This window comes from Clytia hemisphaerica, unplaced genomic scaffold, assembly GCF_902728285.1.
Source record: "Clytia hemisphaerica strain Z4C2 unplaced genomic scaffold, Clytia hemisphaerica genome assembly, whole genome shotgun sequence".
Lineage (NCBI taxonomy): Eukaryota > Metazoa > Cnidaria > Hydrozoa > Leptothecata > Clytiidae > Clytia > Clytia hemisphaerica.
Genome location: NW_027104500.1, coordinates 615,343 through 636,756, shown reverse-complemented (window position 1 = coordinate 636,756; position 21,414 = coordinate 615,343). Strand labels below are relative to the sequence as shown.

The following is a 21,414-nucleotide window of genomic DNA, read 5'->3' as shown; positions in this document are numbered from 1 at the left end:
CTTGAGAACATATATTTCGTATTGGAAACATACCCTCACAAAGGCGGCAGTTTTTCTTGTATGGTTACCCTTGACAACGGTCTTTGTTTTCATGGTCAGTTCGTTGACACTCTAAAAAAAAACAAGTGATACCTTTATAGACCTACCCGGCTGATCGACGGAAAACATTGAATTCAAAATAAACAAAAAATCAGGAAGAACAATAATCTCCAGGAATTCCTGAAAACCACCTTTTTGGGACATTTCTGGATATGGCCATTCGAAAATTGGATTCCATCACATTTTGGGAGTTACTTTTTTACTCAATTGTGCAAAAAAAAAAAAATTTCAAATCAAACACTTTTTTTTATTTTTGTTAAGTAAATTTAAGTAGATTTTGTCCTTTCAGGCTTAAAATGTTCTTAAGATGTTCTTAAAATGGATCCTTATTTCTCTTATTGACTTCTTAAATATTTATGAGGCTGACGTGAATATGTTTGCAGTTGAATCTAACGTGAATTAACCTAGCTTAAGACTATCAGACCTCTAACAATGACATTCTGAACAAATAAGTGAAAATTTGAGGTTTGATTTGGAATGAAATTTTCACTCTCTAGCTTTCTGTTAAAAGCGAAAAATCGCAGCTGGAATATATTTTCACAACCTAAATGATATTGCTAACGCATGGTTGTTTAATTGAAAATCCTAGACCTCGTTTTGTCTTGATATTGATAACCTGAGGGTAACCAGAGAAAATGAAGGTGTTTCTAGGCATATATCGTTCATCTCACGTTTTTATTGAAACTAGAATAAAAGACCAAAACCTTGTGATTCATTAGAGGCGTGTAGTGTAACTTGTTTAGGGATTCGCGAAAGAAAAAGTTCTTCATTCTTCATTACGAGAAAAGGATATAGTAAGTCAAATTTTAATTCGAGACATCGAAGAAAGAACTTTTTCCGTTTTAAGTCTACGAGCATGATGTATATATCATTATTCTTTTGTTTGGTTATCGGTGGTGCACAATCTTTAACTATCCGAAATAGTTGGAAAGATAATGACGACAAATGGGGACCCATCGTTGACAAAATTGAAAAGGATAACGCACAAGTGAAAGACTCGTTTCGGGAAACGATGAAAAAACAAGCCGAAATTGAAGCAGAGCTGAATGAACTGGAAAATGTCTTCCAAAAGGATGACTCAAAATCAGTAAAGGACGCTTTGGAACCAGGAAAGGATGCCTTGAAACCAGAGAAGCGGTCGTCCCTAGAGGGAGAAGCACTGATGATGCATTTGATTAAGGTAAGCCCTTCATTTTTTATCTCTTAAGTTGAAACACCGAAAATATTATGTCCACCAAAAGCGTCGAGTAAAAACTTTTAATACGATCGAAAATTTATGAAACTTTCAGTCCGATGAAATGCGTTATCCAAGAAATATTGTTGCATCAATTATTTTTTTCATTCCGAATGTTGATTTTCGAGGGAATAAACAACATACGCAAATGAATTTCACTATCGATTTAGGAGCATGGTGAAACACAGGAAGAAATAAATAATGGAATTCCACATATTCCAACTGAAGAAGATGACGATGCAGAATTTCATGAAGAGCATGCTGAAAATGTTAAAAGTAAAGAAGATTCTGTTGAAGGTGATGAAAAACGTCAAATCGTCATAGATGAAGAAAGTGAAGACGCGACGGATGAAAATTTTGCTGAAGAATTGGAGAATGATAATGAGAAAGAAGGTGACTAGACTATTGTTAATATTGTTAAGTAACTAGACTATTGTTAATATAGAACCCTAAAACAGAACAGTTTTTTTATAAGAACATCCAAAATTCTCTAAGCCTTCGGATGATCTTAAACTTTTTGAGTTTTGAGCCTAAGATTTTTCTTAAGATGTTCTTATATTCATCATTTTGTGAGTATTTTTGTTCGCTTTTCTAAGAAATCTGATGCTTTACAGTCCACAAAGTCTTAAAATTTTGGCCATCGAAGCCTTATGTTCTTATAAAAAAAGTGTAATATATAAATAAAACGTAATTACTTTGAAAAGCCTAACATATAAAAACTTGTACGTAGTGCATATAACATCGAACGTAAAATAAAGACAAATTGAATCCTCCAAAGGCTTGATCTCAAACCTGTCAAATCTTGTATTTTTCCCGTTTTCAGTCTAAAATTTTTCAATATTTCAGAAAAAGATGAGGGATTCAGTCTAGTCAATGACCATAATGATGATGAAGAAGACCACAGTCTAAACAAGCACAACAAGGATGAGAGTAAGAAAGATGGCGGGGAAGCATCGACAGAAGAGATGATCATGAAATTATCAAGCGAGGACGATAAACACGAGAGGGAAATCGCACAAATGATTGAACAAATGAAAAAAGATGCTTAAGCTCTAGTTTAAACGGTCGACTTTCTACCTTGTCATCACTCATTTTTGACGAAAGTCGGCAGAAAATCAACTGACTAAAGTCAATGCGACGCCCTCTTTTGACGTCAGTGCAACGACTTCTTTCAATCTTTCTCAAGCAAATATTTCAATTGCTGACTTTCCATAGACCTTCTGTCGTCTCTCACATCGAACGGAGACAAGACAGAAAGACGGCCGTCTAAATTAGGTCTAAATAAGTGCAACAAAAGAGAACTATTTTCAAATACAACAAATGTTATAACCTCATTTCAATTATCAAATTTATTTACTAGGATTTCGCGTATTTCAAAAAGTTCCCATTTTTTCCACGCCATAATGTTGTTAAAAGTTAAGCTGTTGTTGAATGTACAAGTATCGTATTTTCGGTTTCTTAGAATGATATTCCAGAAAGAAAATGTAAAATTTTGATTGATCATTTAATTTCGACAGATATTATAAAAGGGTTGTATATTGTAGAGCCTTTAACGAAGTAAAAGAAAGTATTTTAATTAATTAATTTGGTGGCTGTCGGAGTCCATCCCCTTTTCTATTTGCGCTAGACCTGGGAGGTCGAATGCTGAGGTGGAGCGCCACACCTACTCTCAGCTCCCAGTAACTCACCGTCTAGATCAGATTACCCAATCTAAGCTACTCATCCGCTGAGTTGGCGGTGACCAGGGATCGAACCTGTACAACCTGTACCTTAGGTTGTAAAGTGAATGCTTTTTATTTTAAGAAAAATTAAAAGTCTAGCTATGATAAATGTCTACCCTTTCCACTATCATCATGAAATTCTCTACCGACTGCGAGCTACCCGTCCAATTTTAACGAAACTTCCCCTGAAATGGTTTGATTGACGTTTTCTTTAACAAAATAATACCTGAACAAGCATAATAAGAACAGAATCCAAACTACTGAACGTCGCGCGTGCTTCCACGTAGAAATTAAGCTGTTGCTCAAAATCTCGACCATAGCCAACCTGAAAATTAAGTCACAAAAAGGATTTTCATGGTTGATCAAATAAATTCAAGTTGAAAACCATAGAGTTTAGTAAGTAAAAGTAGTTAATTAACGTTAAACAAAGGTCAAAACAAAGATTTTTTGTTTCAGACAAATTAGGCAAGATTCTCCAAATTTTTAAGCAGAATATCGTTTAATTTGGAGCCTTTTTTGTACTTCGCCGAGACGGAAATCCGTCTGAAAACTTTGTACAACGGTCAGGTAGTTTCTTATCGAGAAAACTTATTTCAGCGACCTACGATTTCAAAGAAATCGCTAGGAGAATCTTCATATTTTGTAAGATAAGAAAAATCAAAACTAGGATGTTGTTATTTCGATTAAGGGCCATGAAAAATGGAGAAACTTAAAGAACAGAGAGCGCTAGATATAGCTACTTTCGCTTGTACAGTGCAGTGCAGTGATGTAGCGCCGTTTGTCGTTAGGCAAAATATTAACACTAAAATGACTTTGCGGGTACCGCTTTCATAAAACCTCTGATCAAATATGGTGGAATAGCTTGGTCGAGGGTTTATAAAGGTCAGTGCGTACAACTTACCGATCGGAGGAATGAGGAGATGAGACCTCCGATCACGCGAATGTCGTCACTTAATGAGATTGCACTGAAAATATGAAAAATGATAGTGAAGCAAGAGAAGACAAAAAATTCCTCAATGCTGTATGTGAAATCAGTCGAGAAGTTTTCCGTATAATGATTTTATATAAGTTTTCTATAAGACGAACCTTCAGTGTGATCTTTAAAAAGCTTTAAAAAGAATTTTCCGACCATGCAGTGCGAAAAATGGAAACAACTAAATGTTCTGAATGTCACATTGAAAGACACAAAGAAAATTGCTATGGGAAATCTATTGGAGAATTCGTTAATTTCTCTATTAGAACTACAAAGATACACAACAGAAAACCCCTGAATCCTGACCAGAAAAAAACAAACTCCATCACCCCCCTCTATTCTTCATTTGCCTGTTCTTCTTAACCCCCATGGAGGGGGTGGGGTTTCCAAAAATGTAACGATCATCGTGTAGAACTTTTTATACAACATAAGGCTTCGACGGCCAAAATGTTAAGAACAAGCTAAGAACATTTTAATGCTTTATGGACTCAAAAACACCTAATTTCTTAGGAAAATGGGTAAAAATGGTCAAAAATTGGAAAACAAAAAAAAACATGTTAAGGACATTTTTAGCTAGGCTCGAAACCCAATAAGTTAAGAACATCCAAAGGCTTCAAAAATGTTGGATGTTCTTATAAAGAAAAAAACGTGTAAGCGATAAGAACTGACCTGACAGAATCATGCATAGTTTTGCAAAGAGACATCAATAAATTAATGGTAACAGTATCGTTGATTTGTGTCACATTTTTCGCATACGCTTCCATGATGCTCTTGCAGGCGTCCACTTTGACGCTCTCCTTTTGAAACATGTCGATGAAAGGTAGGAAATTGGTCTGTGACAAAAATAAAGTGGTAAATAATCAATATTAACTTTTTTCCAAAAACAAACTTTTGTTCAGACTTGGCTGTACTTTGAGCATCTGTTTGATAATCGTGAAGTGGTCGTTTAAGTGCTTTGGACATACAATGAATACGAGAAACAGTTTCTTAGAAATACATTTGCTCTTTCTTCGAATTATCAAAATCAAATAGGCAAGAGAACCATACGTACCATGTTGACAACAGCATTGAAATCAGAGTATTTGAAAACAACCTTTGATATGATTGACAATAACTAAAACAAAAGAAAAGAGCAATTAAGTCAAACAGCCATTCATGGGAAGTGCACTTGCAAAGATCCTCACCGAAAGGCTCTACCTAATCCCTACCTGAAAGCTCCAGGCAACGAGGCCATTATAGAGTTCCTTATGTGTGGCGATGCAGGATAAAATGACATATTTGACATTACGAATTGAATTCGAAATCACAATATATATTCCAAATATTTTTCTTTTCTTCAAAATTTCATGTTCTATCATTTTCTGACTTTGTTGAAAAAATTCATAAATACTTCTTTTAATCGAATGAGTTTCGTTGAATTCTAGAAAACGTCATGGAGCTCTTCCCTAGAAAACCTACTTTTAATGGATAAATTATAACGCTTGAACAAGGACAAACAACTATGTTATAACCCAAGAAGTGAACTAATGATCCGAGGAGAGGATCAAAGAATATATAACCTGTTGATAATGGTTTTCATAAACACGATCGGGAATCATGTTTTTAACGATGTTTCCCAACAATGTGTTGACTTCATTAGTAGAAAAGTATTTTAATGGATATTCGATCCAGACCTCTGCACATGTGATATATTCCTGAAAGGAAAATCAAAGTAATGCTACGAATCACTGTGTTCACGGGCATCAAATATGGAAACGACTCACATATACCTTATCGGCCCTTTTTACGTTGGCCCTTGTTACGCCAAAGCTCATTTTCTTCTCAAACTAATCCTGAACCCTTACGCCAGCCTTTATCAAGTCAGCGACAAAATATAACAACAATATGGACCGATGTAAAAAGGGCCAACTAAAGGTTCAACAAATGAAAAACGTAGAGGAGCTATAGAAAAACTTGCAGAAAAGGTAAGGAAAAACAGCAAACAACGATCAGACCAAGAGTATTAGAAACTCAGACCAAGAGTATTAGAGATCTTTAGGTAATTTTATTAATGTGAATTTTCAAAAATGTTATCTTACAGTAGGGTTTTTCAATTTCATGACAGCTTTCCAGACATCATTAAGGATGGATCTTCGAACTTTCTCTGGTGGATCCTCCATTGCCAAGTTGATTCCCAAGGATTTGTATAACAGATACTAAACGCAAAGAATAAAGGTACGGGCAAAGTAAAAAATAACATATCGCGCCAAAATCCCTATTTACTTTATATCAAAGTTGTAATCCAGTCTCTCTTCTCAGCAGCTAAAACTTTAATATACTGTTTGAATGTGCAATGATAACCAAACTAGCACCCTATTTGTTTGTGCACATTTTCAAAAACGTACAGATTGATAGTGTGAAGGTTTCGATCACAAACCTGCACCACAATGTAACGTGTTCGAATCAAAAGCATTTCCAGACAGGGATTTTTAAGGGAAGGATGGTGACATAATCTCCACATATTGATATATCAAAGACTTACTTTAGGGAAACCAGAATCTTCTGCTTCCTTGATCAAATTGTGAAATTCAACAGCTCTATGACAATGGAGGAAGATAGACATAAATATGAAGATATTCATGATATGCGCCATCGCAATGTCTTCTGACATTACATCACAGTGCCAACAGCTGATTAATTGTAAGTGACGTAAAATCACTCAATACTACATTACTTTCAACCAATCAGCTGTTGGGTCCGTGGAAGACATTGCAATGGTGTATATCATGAATAGAATCGATAGGAGCAAAATTAAAATGGTCCTCAGCCAAAATTATAGGCCCTCTTACACGGAGCAATAATCAATTAAGATAAGATAAGAATTTATTATTTTTACATTTTCATACACGTAAAGATAACAATAATCAATATCTTTCTGTATTATATTTTCTAAATGTTTTTGATTTGATACACAGAGCAATAGTCCTCCTTTATAATAATAGATGAGCAGGAGAAGGTTTGTGCTGCTACTTGTGCAGCTCTTGTGATCGTTTGTAGTGCTGAACTTTTGAAAAGAAAAGTGAAGAAAAGAGAAAAAGTTGGCTGTCAAGGGCGTATTAGCCTATTAGTGACGGGGGCTTTTATCGAAATTGTTCCTTCTACAAGGCATTAGAAAGCGGTAATCTAGGTATTCCCGAGCCAAGATTACTGCCAAGTTCTAACGATCCCAATTACATCAATCATAAATCAGTACCTGTTCCCTATGTATTTGTTGGAGATGAAGCTTTTCCTATGGGTATTCACTGTCTCAAACCTTACAGTCAACAAGGCCTTACACTTAGAAGTCGTGTGTTCAACTATCGTTTACCTCGTTTCCGGAGAGTTACTGAAAATGCACTTGGCATTTTGGCAAGTAGATTTTGAATCCTTTTGAACAAAATCCCACTTGATCCTGACAAGGCTGTAACGATCACACTAGCTTCACTTGTTATTCATAATATACTTATGGAACTCTCAACCGACTCTTATACACCAGAGGGCTTTATCGACGAAGTCAACGAAGAAACTGGTTAAGTAACTGAAGGAGCATGGCGTGAGCAAAATTTAGCTGACTTGGCTTTCCTCGAATTGCAACAAAATCGAGAAAACAACGCGTATAACCGTAGCTAGCCAAGTTCGAGAAATGAACTTGTGTCTTCTATTACTTTTTAATAATTTCACAAAAAAATACAACACAAAACACACTACTGTAGCTGAATGATCAAATGAATGGAATATTTTTGTTAACATAGCCAAATCAATAGATTTTTCTTCCTTTCTTTTGTTTTGAATATCGTAAGGTCGTCGATTATAATCAAACTAGTTTGATTATAATCGACTTCTCTACAATAATCGGAACAATGGGAGTTCGACGTCATCAAGATAATGATTTTATTATTTTAAACTTTGATACACGACACAATAAGATAAGATTATCGTTTCGTGATTATTTTAAATCTTATCTTAATTCATTATTGCTCCGTGTAAGAGGGCCTTTAAAAAATGGGATTAATTGTCAACCAAATTCATATGTCTGGTATAACATAACTGGTGGTTGAATATTCATAATCGATGAAAAATACCTGGATGAGACATATTTTGGATCAAATGCTGACATCACTGAATTCAATATTAATGCACTAAAAATGAAAGAACATCCAGGGATGAATAATGATTGATTGTTTTGGACATGTCAGGTTTTGAGCTTGAATTATAATTAAATCTTGATAATAGAGAGTTCGTTTTCTATTCAAATTGTAAGCGTCTATTACCTGTTAACAGATTTGCATTTATCCATAATCTCACTCAATGCTTCCTAGAAAGCGAAAGGAAAGGTAAAAACACTTGAGTAGATCAAGGGGATAGATTTAATGACGACGACTGCGATAAAACATCGCGGGATTTCAGAAATTCACTTTCCCAATTTTTGGTACCGCTATTTTATTTAAACTAGATATTTGGAAAAACGCTATTTTACTAAAAAGGCAGTGCAGCATATCAAACTCGAACGATTATTTGTTAGATCACCTGTGAAGCTTTGTAGGAGATACACTGGAGAAGCCAATCGATGGCTGGTGGAAATAATTGGAGATACGTTGACATGTCTAAAAAAGGAGAATAAAAATCGAAAAAAAATTCGCTGAAAAAGATTTCAAAAAGTGGATATCGGATATCGAGGTTTTGGTCTATTAAAGAATATCTTAATAATTGTCAGCTATTATTTTTTTTGAACCGAATAACTATGTCTTAATACTAGGAACGGTTTTACCGATGTTTTGTTTGGTGAGTTTGTTCTTGACGATAGGTTCTTTCATCTGAAATGAAATATTGTAATGGAGTGGAGAGTTATGACAAAAATACTGAAAAATCTTATACAAAATGAGATGTACATAAATGAAGAAGTATGTATATATGTCTTTAGAGTAATTCAAAAACTCTTTCCAAAACTGTTGTAAGTTTCAAAACTGTAAAGGGTAATTAGCTTAGTCAATTGGGGTAGAATATATAATTTAAAAAGAAATCCCTACCTGTTTATAACTAGTAAGGTAATCAATCCAGCATGGATTCAAATGGTCACGAACTTGAGGAGCTACCATCACTCCAACCTGGAAGAAAGGCGAGAAGAACAAGTAATATATCAATATAACTTCAAGACTCTTTAAATTGAAAAGAAATCCAGCTGTGTATTGGATGTGCAGTATTATATATTTGACTTTGCATCTTAAGCCATTGGCGACCTCATAGCTATCTACACGAGGTTGGGGAGAAACAGAAATTTTCTGAATCTAACTTACACTCGGTTCTTGTACCCCTTCACTAAGAATTAGTATATTTTTTCAAATCAACGATTGAGGTTGGCAACTATCAGTCTTGATTAAGTCAGGGAATACTCTATGCTTATTGATTCCTCGTGTGACTTACTCGGCAAAGATAAGCGCGTGCATAAGCGGCCACCAAAGGATCAGCGATCCCTCGTATTTGGTTATGTAACCTCCATAAAGCTTGTGAATATTCTCTAAAAAAGAAAGAAATTAGTTTTATATCACTGGTTATCATCGGAGCTCATATGTCATTATGAAATAATCAACAAAAATAAATATCTAAATAAACATAACAATATCTATTTTCTATTGGCGAGACGCCATACAGTGCATATAAAAATTTGACTCGGATGAAAAATCCAACTTACGTTATCATTATTCATTCGAGGGTAAAATAGAGAGTTTCATAATTTCTTACCCTGTAGTTAAGAAGCTGTAACATTTTATGATGGCCATTTCAACGTATCTATCATTTGAATACAAGTTAAGGATTAAGGTACCTCGTTTTTAAAGGTTATATTTTTTGGTTTTTCTACCATCGTTATATAATGCCAGTAAATAGCTGTATATAAGTTATCATCCCAAACAAACAAATTTTTTGTTGGTTAATATTTCCAAAGTGTATTAGATAGTAAATTTGAGGCAGTCAATCTTGGCAAAAATGGAAAGCCAGGCCTCATTTGGTATTCATTCAAAAGTTAGGAGAAAGATAAAGAAACAACTTTATTTTGAAAAGATACAATCGCGGTATGAGCTCTCTAATGGAAGCCACTTTATAGAACCAATTTCGACATGTCTCTTTTGCAGATTCAGGAACTTCTTCAGGAGTGAAGTTTTCTGGCAACGCTCTGACAGCTTTACTACCAGACATGGTGGATGCAGATTTGTCACGGATACGCTCGAAGACAAGACGTCCTATAAAAGGCAAGATATCAATGGTCATGAGCATGGAAGTGTGGAAGGGGGGTAGATTTGTTCTTTCTTTTGTTTAAAAATACCGTGTAACACAAAAGGTAAGAGATGCGTTAAATGATACCATTGAAGTGATGAAAATATCATTATATTATTCATGCCGTACATGTTTCAATATTATCCGCACAAAAAGGACATTCGTAGATTAACTGTATGCTTCTGAACTTACCAAAATTGTCCAAAATATCCGTGATCAACACAAATTTGCTCGGATAGAATTGCAACACAGATGTATCACCTAATAGCTTTGAACACTGGAAGATAAAAAACATTGGCCGATTATGCAATGCTGATAAGTTTGAGAGGTGAAATCTGTAAAACGAAAAAGCTGATCACATACTTTTGGTTGCAACCAGGTGACGAAAATAAAAATATTTTCATTAATTTACCTGAATGGCAATTTTCAACGCCTTAACACGCTGATCATTTTTCCAAGCTGTTAACAACGCCTAAAAACCGAAAGAAAAAAGCAAAATGTAAAATAGGTTTCAAAGTTTTCAGTCGTTTTTTCGAGAACAACAATAGCGAGTTATGTATTTCAACTTTTGGGGAAGGCTGAGTGACTGAGTGACTGAGTGACTTCAAGTAACTCGCATTTTTGACCTGTATAATCAAGGACGGTAAACGTGAAAAGTTGATCAGGATCTAGGCAAATCAGAAACTAACAGTCTATGTTGCAGAAAAACACACATATATAAATTTGCTGAAGTCTAATTAAATTAAAAATAGTGTTAGAAGGACCTTCAAAAGAAGAGAATATCTTTTGAAGAAAGGAAACTTACAGAATTAAGCTCATCAATTCTTTTCACGTATTCTGTTTGGCTTAGGTTCAACATTTCCTTGACCGAGCCCTAAAATAAGGTAGAAAAATAGAAATAATGCAATTAGTTAAAAGAATCACACATCATTGTCCCGTATTCTTTTTCACCGTTCAACATAATGTTACAACCAGTAAAAAAGGAATGCAGATTTTTAATAATTTCAAACCTCTTCAAAATCATCTAGCTGTTCAAGTCGTGTCTTCACTTTGTCTGTTGTGGAGGTTTCTTGCTTGACCAAAACTAGGAAACAAAAAGAATTGAAAAAAATAAATATCATGCAAAGAGCCTGATTGTATGTATAAAAAATATAAAATTCTTAACTTTAAGTTGTTATAGTGGATAAAAACTAAATATAATTCAATAAATTCTAAGTGCAAGTGTTACTTACTTTTATCAGAATCTCCTGACAGGAAACTCTACAAATAGAAGGAAATATTGGTGAACTTAGATAAAAGAAATTTCGATAAAAAATATATGGACATCTAAAATCGAATGTCCTGATCTCTTGTCTGAAAATGGTTCAAGAAAATTATTTCAGTCAGTTTGAATATTTCATCATCAACGCTATCAACTTACTGTAGAAATTGAAAGCTTTTGTGAAGTAGTGTACTTGGAAAGAATATTTCCTCTTTTATTGGACCATGGCTCAAAAGTTTCGTCAATGTATCCATCTGCATCACCGAATTTTTTATCCGATATTGGAGCCTACAAACAATAATAAGCAGTTTTTATAACAAAAGAATCTGACTATATTTTAGTTGTTTATTAAAAATAATATTTTTCAAATACAAGCGAAATACCAGGGCAGCATAATAAATTTGAAATTGTGACGATAGAAATTTGGCCGGTAAGAAGAGTATAGGAGCCTCCTCTGCATAATTTCTAGTTATGTTTTGACATTTTTAGAACTATTGCCACCCTTTAAAGGGAAACCAAGTTGATTTCAGCATGAACCTAAAATAGCTCCCTCTAAGATTATTTCTAAAAAATATAAACAACAACAGCTATGGTGTACATTATGTATCCCAGCACCACCAACTTACATCTTTCTTTCTTCCAAAGGATGGCTTTGCATCATCACCTCTTGCCATCAGCGACAAAGGATCTGTACCATCAAACTCACTTGAACTGGCAATAATTGATAAAGGATCCGTTGGGATTTCTTTCTTTGATGGTGCCTCTTTAGGTGTTGATTTCTTCAGGCTGCTATCTCTGACATTTGAGCCTTTTACAGTCTACAAAATCAATCAAAAGTCATAATGATAAATCATATAAAGTTTCCTATACTAGGTAAATATTTAGAAAGACATTACAAGCTACTGATTAAAGAAACTTTAAAAAATTCAAAATCACATGGATGAAAGTCAAAATAAATAAACCTTACTGTTACTATAGTGCCTCTTAAAGGATGTTCTACTGTTTCGGTTGTTTTACTTCGATAGGTCTTGCTTTCTTGCACATAGTCACGGCTACAATAGACCCTAAGAAATAAGGATCAAAATAAGGATTATTTAGTTTTTTAAAAGCAAACCTTCTTCTCAGATATATTGAAAATTGACCAAAATATAAAAGTATTCCTATTTAAATTGTTGAGCTATTCCTGTATAGATCGACACAAAAAAGATGACATATTATAAAAGATGGGTGTAAAAATTAAACCCCCTATTGAAATATTACTCAAGGCATTTGTGAAATTGATTTTTTCATATTAACCAAGTAATCAAGCTAAACGCTGTTGAGAAACACAGCTGAAGCGCAAATTTCTAGAAGGCTGTTATAATCATAAATAACAATATAACATGGAAAAGGTTTTTGTAGGGCTTAATACAATGATGGGTATTTTTCTTTAAACTCTATGTTAAGAGTTTTCTATTACTCAAAACATTTGAGATGTGGTAAGGAAAACAAGAAGACTTTATGTTGCCTGATGGGCCTTAAATTTTGAAAATCCAGATGTGAAGGTTCTAGCTCCAGTATGAAATAACAAAGGAAACTGGTGTCTTGAATCTGCAGATAGACATAAAATTCCTGCGTTTTTTTCAAATGAAGACACCTCATAGATGCCACTTTGAAAAAAAAACAAAACAAACTTTAGAAAAATATGGCAATCTAAAAAAACACATTGAAAGGAAATGAAAATGGGCTATTGTAACGATCTTGTTCTATATTTTTAGACTAGACCTGACTAGACCTATAATAAAGAGACTTAATATATATGATATGATACTGGTATGTGTCGCTTTTATAATGGCAACAAAGAGACTATTGAAACAAGATACATATAGTGATACACACAAGACCACTAGCTGAAACTGGACACAGACACAATACACTGACAGACTTGATCCAGAAGAAAGACTTGGATGTCTTACCAAAAGCTCAGTCATACCAGTTTGCCCTGGACCTTCGAGGTAAGACCATTCCTTACTTTATTACCATACTCTATTTGACTGATCAATCACTGAACAAGAGAGAAAAGAAATTCAATATCATCTTGAACAATTCATATTACCAGGCCTGCAAGTGATCAAAACAAACAACAACAAACATGATAAAAATCTTGGTCTTAAAAAAGTCGAACAAACAGTAACTTGGTCCAATGTCGATATCCCTCATCTAATTCCCACACCCTTTCATAGGAGCTGAATTAAGTGTGGCTGATGTTTTGATGATGTTTTGAAAGTTTTTTTTGAGTTTCAACAGCCTTTGGCTTAAGTTTTAAAAGAGGATTTATGGTAAATTAATTATATGTGTCTGCCTGGGTTTCAAAATTTTGATAGTCTGTTTCTATTTCTATTTCTATTTTTTTTCTATTTGGTTGAGTCGCAGGATGCTTTGAGGCCCATTTTTACAAATAGACGCTTTCGATTAGCACCTTGTTAGCGCCTTGAACTGACTACCCTATTCCCCTCCACACAGCATGGGTTGACCCGGGCGAAGGTTTAATCACTTGCCATGTGAACCGCTGTAATTGGGAATTGAACTTCAGTTGCCTTTTTGGAGCAACCAAGGTCAATGACCACTATACCACAGCGCCTCTGTCAACAAGGGTTCACTCACAGGCAGTATCAAACAAACTGTACCAGACGTTTTTAGTTGCACCTGACTCTAAAATTTTAGAAACTTTGTACATTGGGGTAAGAGTTATTTTTCTAAAATTTTGAATTTGGATACCCAGGCAGGCTTCGGCATAAGAAAAAAGAAGGCGTGTGATCATCGCACGCCTACATAGTAATTTTTAGTAATTTAGGCGTGCGAAACATCGCACGCCTCATTTGCTTTAGACGTGCGATCGCGTGCGATCGTTTTTTTATTTTATAATAAACATCATTAATATTGATGAGGCACAAATTTTTGAAAAATTTCTAAGAATGATCTTTCTTTTGTTTACATTTTTCAAGACGTTTATTTTCTCCTTCGTACTTTTTTCTGCATATAGATAGAACCTAGACCTGATCTTCTTCACCATTGATAATCTAGTCATTATATTTTACGATAGTTGATTTTAAAACAAGAGGACAAAAGAATCAATAACCATGAAAACAAAAAATTGTTAACGTTGTCTAAAATAAATCATCCATATCAAAAAATCATAAGAAAACTAAAAACTTAGAAAAATGCTGCACAACAATACATCAAAATTAAAACCTAGATAAGATGTTAAGTGTAAGTTTGTCTAAAAATGTCAATGTTATTCTGTAACAATAATGCTATTTAATCATTCTTTCTCAGAGTCATCCGTGTCTGACAAAGACTCTTCAGTTTCACTTAAGTCACTCATCTCATTATCAGATGATGAGTCTAACACCTCAATTGGTTCTGGGGTTGATGTTTCCCCTGTATTTTGATTGATTTTTCTCTTCCTGTGGGCTTTTTTTGACGTAAATATCAACAGCTCTTTTAAAAACCTCACCTCGCTCAGCGTCAGTCCAGTATTTATCGTTTCCCTTTATTACCAATCGGTAATTTAGCAATTCATGAGAAGATTTTAATCTTCTGTCACTTAGCATCATTCGTAAAATCGAAAATGCTCGTTCTACAGATGAATTCGAGCCAGACAGGCAAAGCATGAGTTCACCAAGGAGACAAATGTTAGGAAAAAAATTTCGTTTGTATCGAAGAATGGTTTTCCAAACCTGTCTTGGTTCAACCTTCGGTAGATTTTTGTCAACATGGCGTCGAAAGTTTCTCCATTCTTTTTGTATCTGATTTTCATCAAACGTTGTCCTTGACAATGGTTCTTTGAAATGACTGGCAAAAGACTTGATTTGATCAAGACCATGATCTTTTTCATCCGTCCAAGTAGATGGATCACACCAATCCATTAGCTTAAACACTTCCTCTTCCTTGAAGCTCTTGAATCTCTCCGTTAAGGTTTCTGTTAGTGCAGCTGATGCCCTTCTCCTGACTGATTTTGCTGTATCAACAGTGTTCTCATTGATTAATGAAGGTGTTAGATCAAGAGTTATCGACACAGGCTTTCGATTCGGTAGTTTCTTATTTTTGTCTGATATATTGTCAAAACTAGCCTTGACTTGACCATCACTTCCCCAGCAAAAGCGTTGCAAATGACTATCAATGTCGTCGTAATCATCTTTTCTCAATTCTTCTAAACGATCAATGGTTTCCTTGATGGCATTTTTTACCTCAAAAGGTAAAAGTCCTTCTCCTTCAAAAACCTTAGAAACAGGAGTAACATGTTCTAAAAGGTCGAGATATACACACGTTTGAGCCAAGAAGTTATAGCTCTGAAACTTTTTCAGAAGTCCTAATACTTTGGCTTTTGTCTCCGATTTTGTTTTGGGGTCACTGACAACATTCTCATAGGCAACTAGAAAAAGAGGCCAATCATTCAATAAAGCTTTAAAGGCACTCCTTCTGTGCCCAACAAATCGAGTGCCAGTGAGTTTAGGTAGTTCATAATGTTGTATACCTAAAGCCTTTGAAGCTGCTCCAATCTCATCTTTGATCTTACCAGAATTTTTAAGCAGGTTGAAATTGTTTTGGTAAAAATCATCAATTTCGTTTAATTTGCTTATGCCTGTAAATGCATCTTTAACAGCAAGTTCAATTCTGTGGTTTATACAATGAATACGAACAAGCCAGATTCGAGTAGATGCAAACCTTGTCATCAGTCCAGATATTCTCCCTGTGTTAACACTGGCACCATCAGCAGTTACTGACACAAGCTTCAGTTTAAATTCCTTTACAGGAAGTGATCCTTTCTCAGAAAAGATGTCATCCATTGCTTTCTTCAATGACTCGGCATCCGTGCCACCCCATTCTGACATTTCGAGAAGTGAAGCCACGAAATAAGTTGGGATTCCTGCAAAGAAAATTTAATAGATTACCTTCTAAAAGTTGTTTTTGATTATCGTCCACTTTGAAAACTACTAATCCTTTTAATAAGAAATCTAAATGGAGGGAAAATTCTTATAAGGAATTTTGTTATAATATTCTATCAAAAGATTCTATTTTTGCTGTCTTTCTTTTTCTGATACTTTATTCTACAAAGTAACGAGTGGGGTATTTATTGAAAGAAGCTGATCACGAAAATGAGAAACTTTAAAATCTTTTGATATTTCATTTGACTCTTATCTTAATAGAAAAAGAAAAGACAACTCAAAACGGAAGTGTATAAAATATGCTTTATGCTTTTCAGATGGCTATATATGGTCACAAAGATAATCTTCTGCCACGTGAGGTAACAAGAAAAATGAAATTTGATTGGTAGAAAAAAGTCTTTCTTAATTAATATCACATTACTATTGAAACATTTTTCCCTCTCTTATTCTTTTGTATGTTCCAAACTTAAAATAAAAGAAAAGGAGTTTCTCATCTTTGTGTTGCTGCATGATATTGTATATAAAACTTTCGACCCTTTAAAAGTCTAGACAGACAAAAATGCATAAGATATTTTCATGTGGGCTTTATGTGTACTGAAGCGAACAAATATACAACATGAATTTATAATTAGGTTTATGACGCAAGTGCAAGTGAGAAAGAAAAAGGGCATGTAAATAAATTCACTGGAAATATTCTCATCTGTTAGAAAAGTAATTAGCGTAATTTTTTTATAAGAATAATATCATTCTTTTAAAAACTGTGTATTGCCAAACTCGTCTAGCTCTTAAAAAACAAAAGATATAGTAGTATACTTGGGTTATAAGATCGTTGACAGAACTAAGAGTTCATACTTTTCAGTTTAATATCATTTTTGACATATTTTTATCAGAATATTAATATAAGTAGTGTATACTGTAAAATAGGAAATAAAAACTTACCATTCCTCTCAACGCGAACCATAACCATTTCTTTTTCTTTTCGGGTCTTCCTTGCCTGGCTACCATCACTGAGCAAAGCAAAGAAATTTGCACTTGCAAGTACGATTGCAACCTTTTCATTTATGGCCTCGGCAATGCAGGAAAGGTATTCACGGACATCGCGGGTGTCATCTTTTCCTGAAGAGATAAGATTTCAAAGATAAATAAACTGTTCTGAAAAATCAATGCAACGACCGTTGTTGTTTGACGAAACGGTATATAATTTGCAAGTTTGTATAGTTATACATATGACTTTTTATTTCAAAAATGTATTTCTATTTTCAAAAGATTAAGAAATGTTTCACTTTGACAAAATACATTATCAATTAATTAAAAAAACAAACAATGTGTTAAAACTTCTGTAGATTTCTGTAATACATTTTGAATTGACAATACTCGTGACTTTAAGAAGATCATCTCAGCACAAAGATTCACGATACGTAAGTACAGTATGTTATTCTTATAAAGAAAAGCATATATGTCGATTTAATTCAGAGACAACGGAAAGACGTCTTTTGAATTGGTGTGTAATTACTCAAACACCCTAAAAATATCAGACTCACCTTCAATCAATCTAACACCGTTTTCACGTTGAACTTTGATCAAGGTTTTAAATTGACGGGATGGAAGAGTTGGTTCCAAAGCCAATGTGTATGCCGTTTTCATCATCTTCATATATGCATCCTCACTATTTTTGCGTATTGATGTAAATATTTTTGGTTGAATTGGGGTATCACGGGGTTCTTGAGAAACTCGAGAAGAAGAAGGTTGATCACTATCCAAGGTACAAGCAAGGGCGTGGCCTGCCGTAGTGAAGTGTCGATCAATCTAGAATAAATAAGAAATGTGATTAACATGATTACACAGTAAGCCAGCATGCACACAACGTTATTTTAACGTCCAAGTAACGTTATTAAATGGACGTTAGATGAACGTTGTGTACTGGCTGGGAAAATTATAAATGTGATTAACATTAAAAAGTGTTAGTAGAATACTGTATTAATTTACATACTGTATGTTAGTATTGAACCCTTTGAATCTCGAATCCATGGATACTGTGGGCATTTATAAAAGAATATCAGCTCACATTTCATTTATAAATCCTCGAATCTTCCTCTACACATAATTTGATGAGAATAAAATATGCACGGAAAATGCAACTCACCTGGTATTTTGTAACTGATGTTGTCCCTTCAATGAAAGCCAATGCTGCTGTTTTTGCGGACCCTTTTAATGTCGAGGTTGATGAGCATAGTTGATCTTTATATCTGGCACAAAGTTTACACCATACAAGATTAACAAACTTCTTTCCATTCTTTTCAAGAGTTCCATAACCAAGAAGATCACAATTCTTATATTTCAAAAATGTGCTTAACTCAACAGTATTACCTTTTTTGGAAACTTTCCCATCGGACATGTTGACTCCTATCGAGCTTTGTTCCAAATGAATACTTCAGGCCATACAAAAAATGTAATATGAGGGAAGAAAAAACTATTCTTTTGTCTTTAAAAAGCATGTTTTCTCATTTTTACTTTTAGCATTTACTTAGAACAGGTGACTTTTACACTTCTTTATGTAATATCTTATTGATTCAGGCACATTGTTTAGTCTATCTTTTGAATAGCCTTACTAATTGTTCCTTTTGATACTATTAATTTAGCTTTCGTATCATTCAACTATTTTATTAATGTGAAAAGTGTGAATTGTTGAAAGAAAATCCTCGCAGAGAAAAATATCATTGTTTTGTATGAATGCGAGTTATTCATTTTGCTTATAAGAAACTTTGTATACATATAACAGCTTGAATGAGTAAAGGAAAGTTTATCTTTCATCTATTTGGTTCTTATAATTAAAGTAGAAAATAATATTTGATCTTCTTTAAACAAGCAGAAAAAATATTTCTACAATAAATTTTCATGATTTATGGCGTGTGATAAATTGCACGCCTAAAAGGCTTTTAGGCGTGTGCGGAGGCGTGCGCGTGCGATCGCACGCCTAATATGCCGAAGCCTGCCAGGCTTAGGCTGGGATCACAAATAACTTGTATTCGCCTCGTCCGACTGACAGATAATTTTTCTTAATTTTCCAATTCTTTTGAGTCAGGAAGTCAAAAAATTGTTGGATTTTTATCCTCAATTCCATCCTTGCCTTGATTTGGCTTCACATACCATCTTTACTTCAATTTATTAATCGCACATTGCATTGGGTCATTCCAGTAATTTTCTGTATACCCCCTTTGGACAACACAACATTTTGCAAAATTCATGGCCTCAGAATTCCAGCTTCTAAAATTCAAAATACATATGGAAATAAATTGCATAATTTTTTTGAGGAGACATTAGAAATTCCACATTTTTTTCTCATTTTTGAGAAAATGATGCCTTGGTAATTTGATCAATTTTGAGAAAACGCCTTGGAAATTTATCATTTTTCAAATTTAGGCTTGCTCAGGTGAGTTAAGGCAAGTTCCAGACATATTTTGCGTGACGCGCACCGCTTCCCATTGTTCCTTAACTTTCGTATATAGCTCAAAAGAAGCGTATTATGGAGAGGATTTCGGAAAGTGCTGGGCCGAAAATTTAAATTAAGCCAATCTCAAGATATCGGCCAAAAACTGATTTTTACGTTAGGAAATACGTCGAAAAAAACACGTCAAAAAGACAGGTTAGATGACGTCATATTTAAAAACAGCGATAACTTCGATTACATTACTACAATTTACACAAAATTTTGACTGGAGACGTTGATTGTTAATTCTGAAATATTGCATGAAAAAAAATTGAAAATTTTTGATGACGTCATCATTATTTGACGTACTTTAATTTTTACCGACAGTAAATGACGTCATCTAAAAATTTTGAAATTTTCTCTACAAATATTTTAGAATCGTTAATTTAATTTTGTCATAACAGTTATTTGGGGGTCAGGATTAGGCAGGGCTGTCAGATTTAGGAACATTCACAGTATATTTTTTATAATAGACCTTTTTTCAAAGAGGCCACCCTGTTGAATAATTATGTAGTCCAGCAGAAAAACAATGCTAAAACCATGCATAATTATTACAATATGCATGATACAGTAATTATGCATGGCTTTATCATTGTTTATATGGCTGGACTACATAATTATTCAACAGGACGTCCTCTTTGAAAAAAGGTCTATACTACGAAGTTCGAACGGAGAGAATTGTGCCTTTTTTTAATAAAAATGACCTCCAATTAAAGAAGGTTTCACACTTTCGCACGCGTATACAGAAAATTCAAATAATCAAGTTGATGGCTCACGTGGCTATTTCATTTTCATATTCAAAATATATGTTGTTAGATTATGTAATCTTTTCTCGCTATTGGTTTTGAATAGAAACAAGAAAACAAAACACACCGTCTGTAAATTGAATATTCAGTAAATTGAACGCGTTTCAAAATACTACTAGCCGGCAAAAATAAAAGATTTTGGCTGGGCAGGAAGACTGGAAGACTTTTTACCCATACAAGAAAATGTTAAAACCCCTGTATTGATGTATGAGATCCAGCGTAAGATGTCAGTGTGATGCAAGTGTTTTTCTGTTATGAATTAGATCATAAATCAAAGATGGCGAAAGAAAAGTGGTGAAAAAAACACTTTTTCAAATGTTTAATATTTATAAGATAAATGTCTTACCACTCTGTCTTTTCCACAGACCCCATTGCTCGAATCTTTAACCTTTGTGTAAGATAAGATCCACCGTAAGATAGAATGTAAGAAACAAAATTGAGACTCAAAAAACGTACAAAAAGAAAACACTAGCAGTGATGTGGAGAAAAATGCAAAACTTGAAAGAGTTTGTTTTGATTTTGAGAAATTTGACTTCATGTGATAAAAACATGAAAGAAATGCACCGTCAGCAGTTTTTTTTATAATTTTTATCATTCCTTGGTCAAGAGCGAAAATG

The 21,414-nt window shown here is 34.1% G+C and overlaps 2 protein-coding genes across 2 annotated transcripts in view; one reads left to right on the top strand and one right to left on the bottom strand.

Annotated features, from left to right (window-relative positions):
• LOC136821784 (VPS35 endosomal protein-sorting factor-like) overlaps window positions 1-21,312 on the bottom strand; it is a 29,504-nt gene extending 8,192 nt beyond the window's left edge. The window contains exons 1-25 of the mRNA XM_067077997.1: window positions 21,144-21,312; window positions 12,544-12,640; window positions 12,203-12,394; window positions 11,736-11,864; window positions 11,548-11,575; window positions 11,326-11,399; window positions 11,121-11,189; window positions 10,728-10,787; window positions 10,508-10,592; window positions 10,107-10,281; window positions 9,785-9,832; window positions 9,467-9,560; window positions 9,073-9,150; window positions 8,814-8,859; window positions 8,573-8,649; window positions 8,317-8,360; window positions 8,128-8,184; window positions 6,549-6,603; window positions 6,106-6,222; window positions 5,587-5,721; window positions 5,079-5,141; window positions 4,697-4,860; window positions 3,956-4,019; window positions 3,281-3,379; window positions 34-111 (exon numbers count right to left, since the gene is read on the bottom strand). Of these exons, the coding sequence (XP_066934098.1) occupies window positions 34-111; window positions 3,281-3,379; window positions 3,956-4,019; window positions 4,697-4,860; window positions 5,079-5,141; window positions 5,587-5,721; window positions 6,106-6,222; window positions 6,549-6,603; window positions 8,128-8,184; window positions 8,317-8,360; window positions 8,573-8,649; window positions 8,814-8,859; window positions 9,073-9,150; window positions 9,467-9,560; window positions 9,785-9,832; window positions 10,107-10,281; window positions 10,508-10,592; window positions 10,728-10,787; window positions 11,121-11,189; window positions 11,326-11,399; window positions 11,548-11,575; window positions 11,736-11,864; window positions 12,203-12,394; window positions 12,544-12,640; window positions 21,144-21,169 (2,154 nt within the window). The 5' untranslated portion in view covers window positions 21,170-21,312. The remainder of the gene's footprint in view (window positions 1-33; window positions 112-3,280; window positions 3,380-3,955; window positions 4,020-4,696; window positions 4,861-5,078; window positions 5,142-5,586; window positions 5,722-6,105; window positions 6,223-6,548; window positions 6,604-8,127; window positions 8,185-8,316; window positions 8,361-8,572; window positions 8,650-8,813; window positions 8,860-9,072; window positions 9,151-9,466; window positions 9,561-9,784; window positions 9,833-10,106; window positions 10,282-10,507; window positions 10,593-10,727; window positions 10,788-11,120; window positions 11,190-11,325; window positions 11,400-11,547; window positions 11,576-11,735; window positions 11,865-12,202; window positions 12,395-12,543; window positions 12,641-21,143) is intronic.
• On the top strand, window positions 950-2,382 carry LOC136821743 (uncharacterized). Its single transcript, XM_067077955.1, has 3 exons — window positions 950-1,279; window positions 1,504-1,726; window positions 2,180-2,382. The coding sequence occupies exons 1-3, from the start codon at window positions 956-958 to the stop codon at window positions 2,380-2,382; spliced, it is 750 nt and encodes a 249-aa protein (XP_066934056.1). The 5' UTR covers window positions 950-955.
• Window positions 21,313-21,414: the final 102 nt, after the last annotated feature.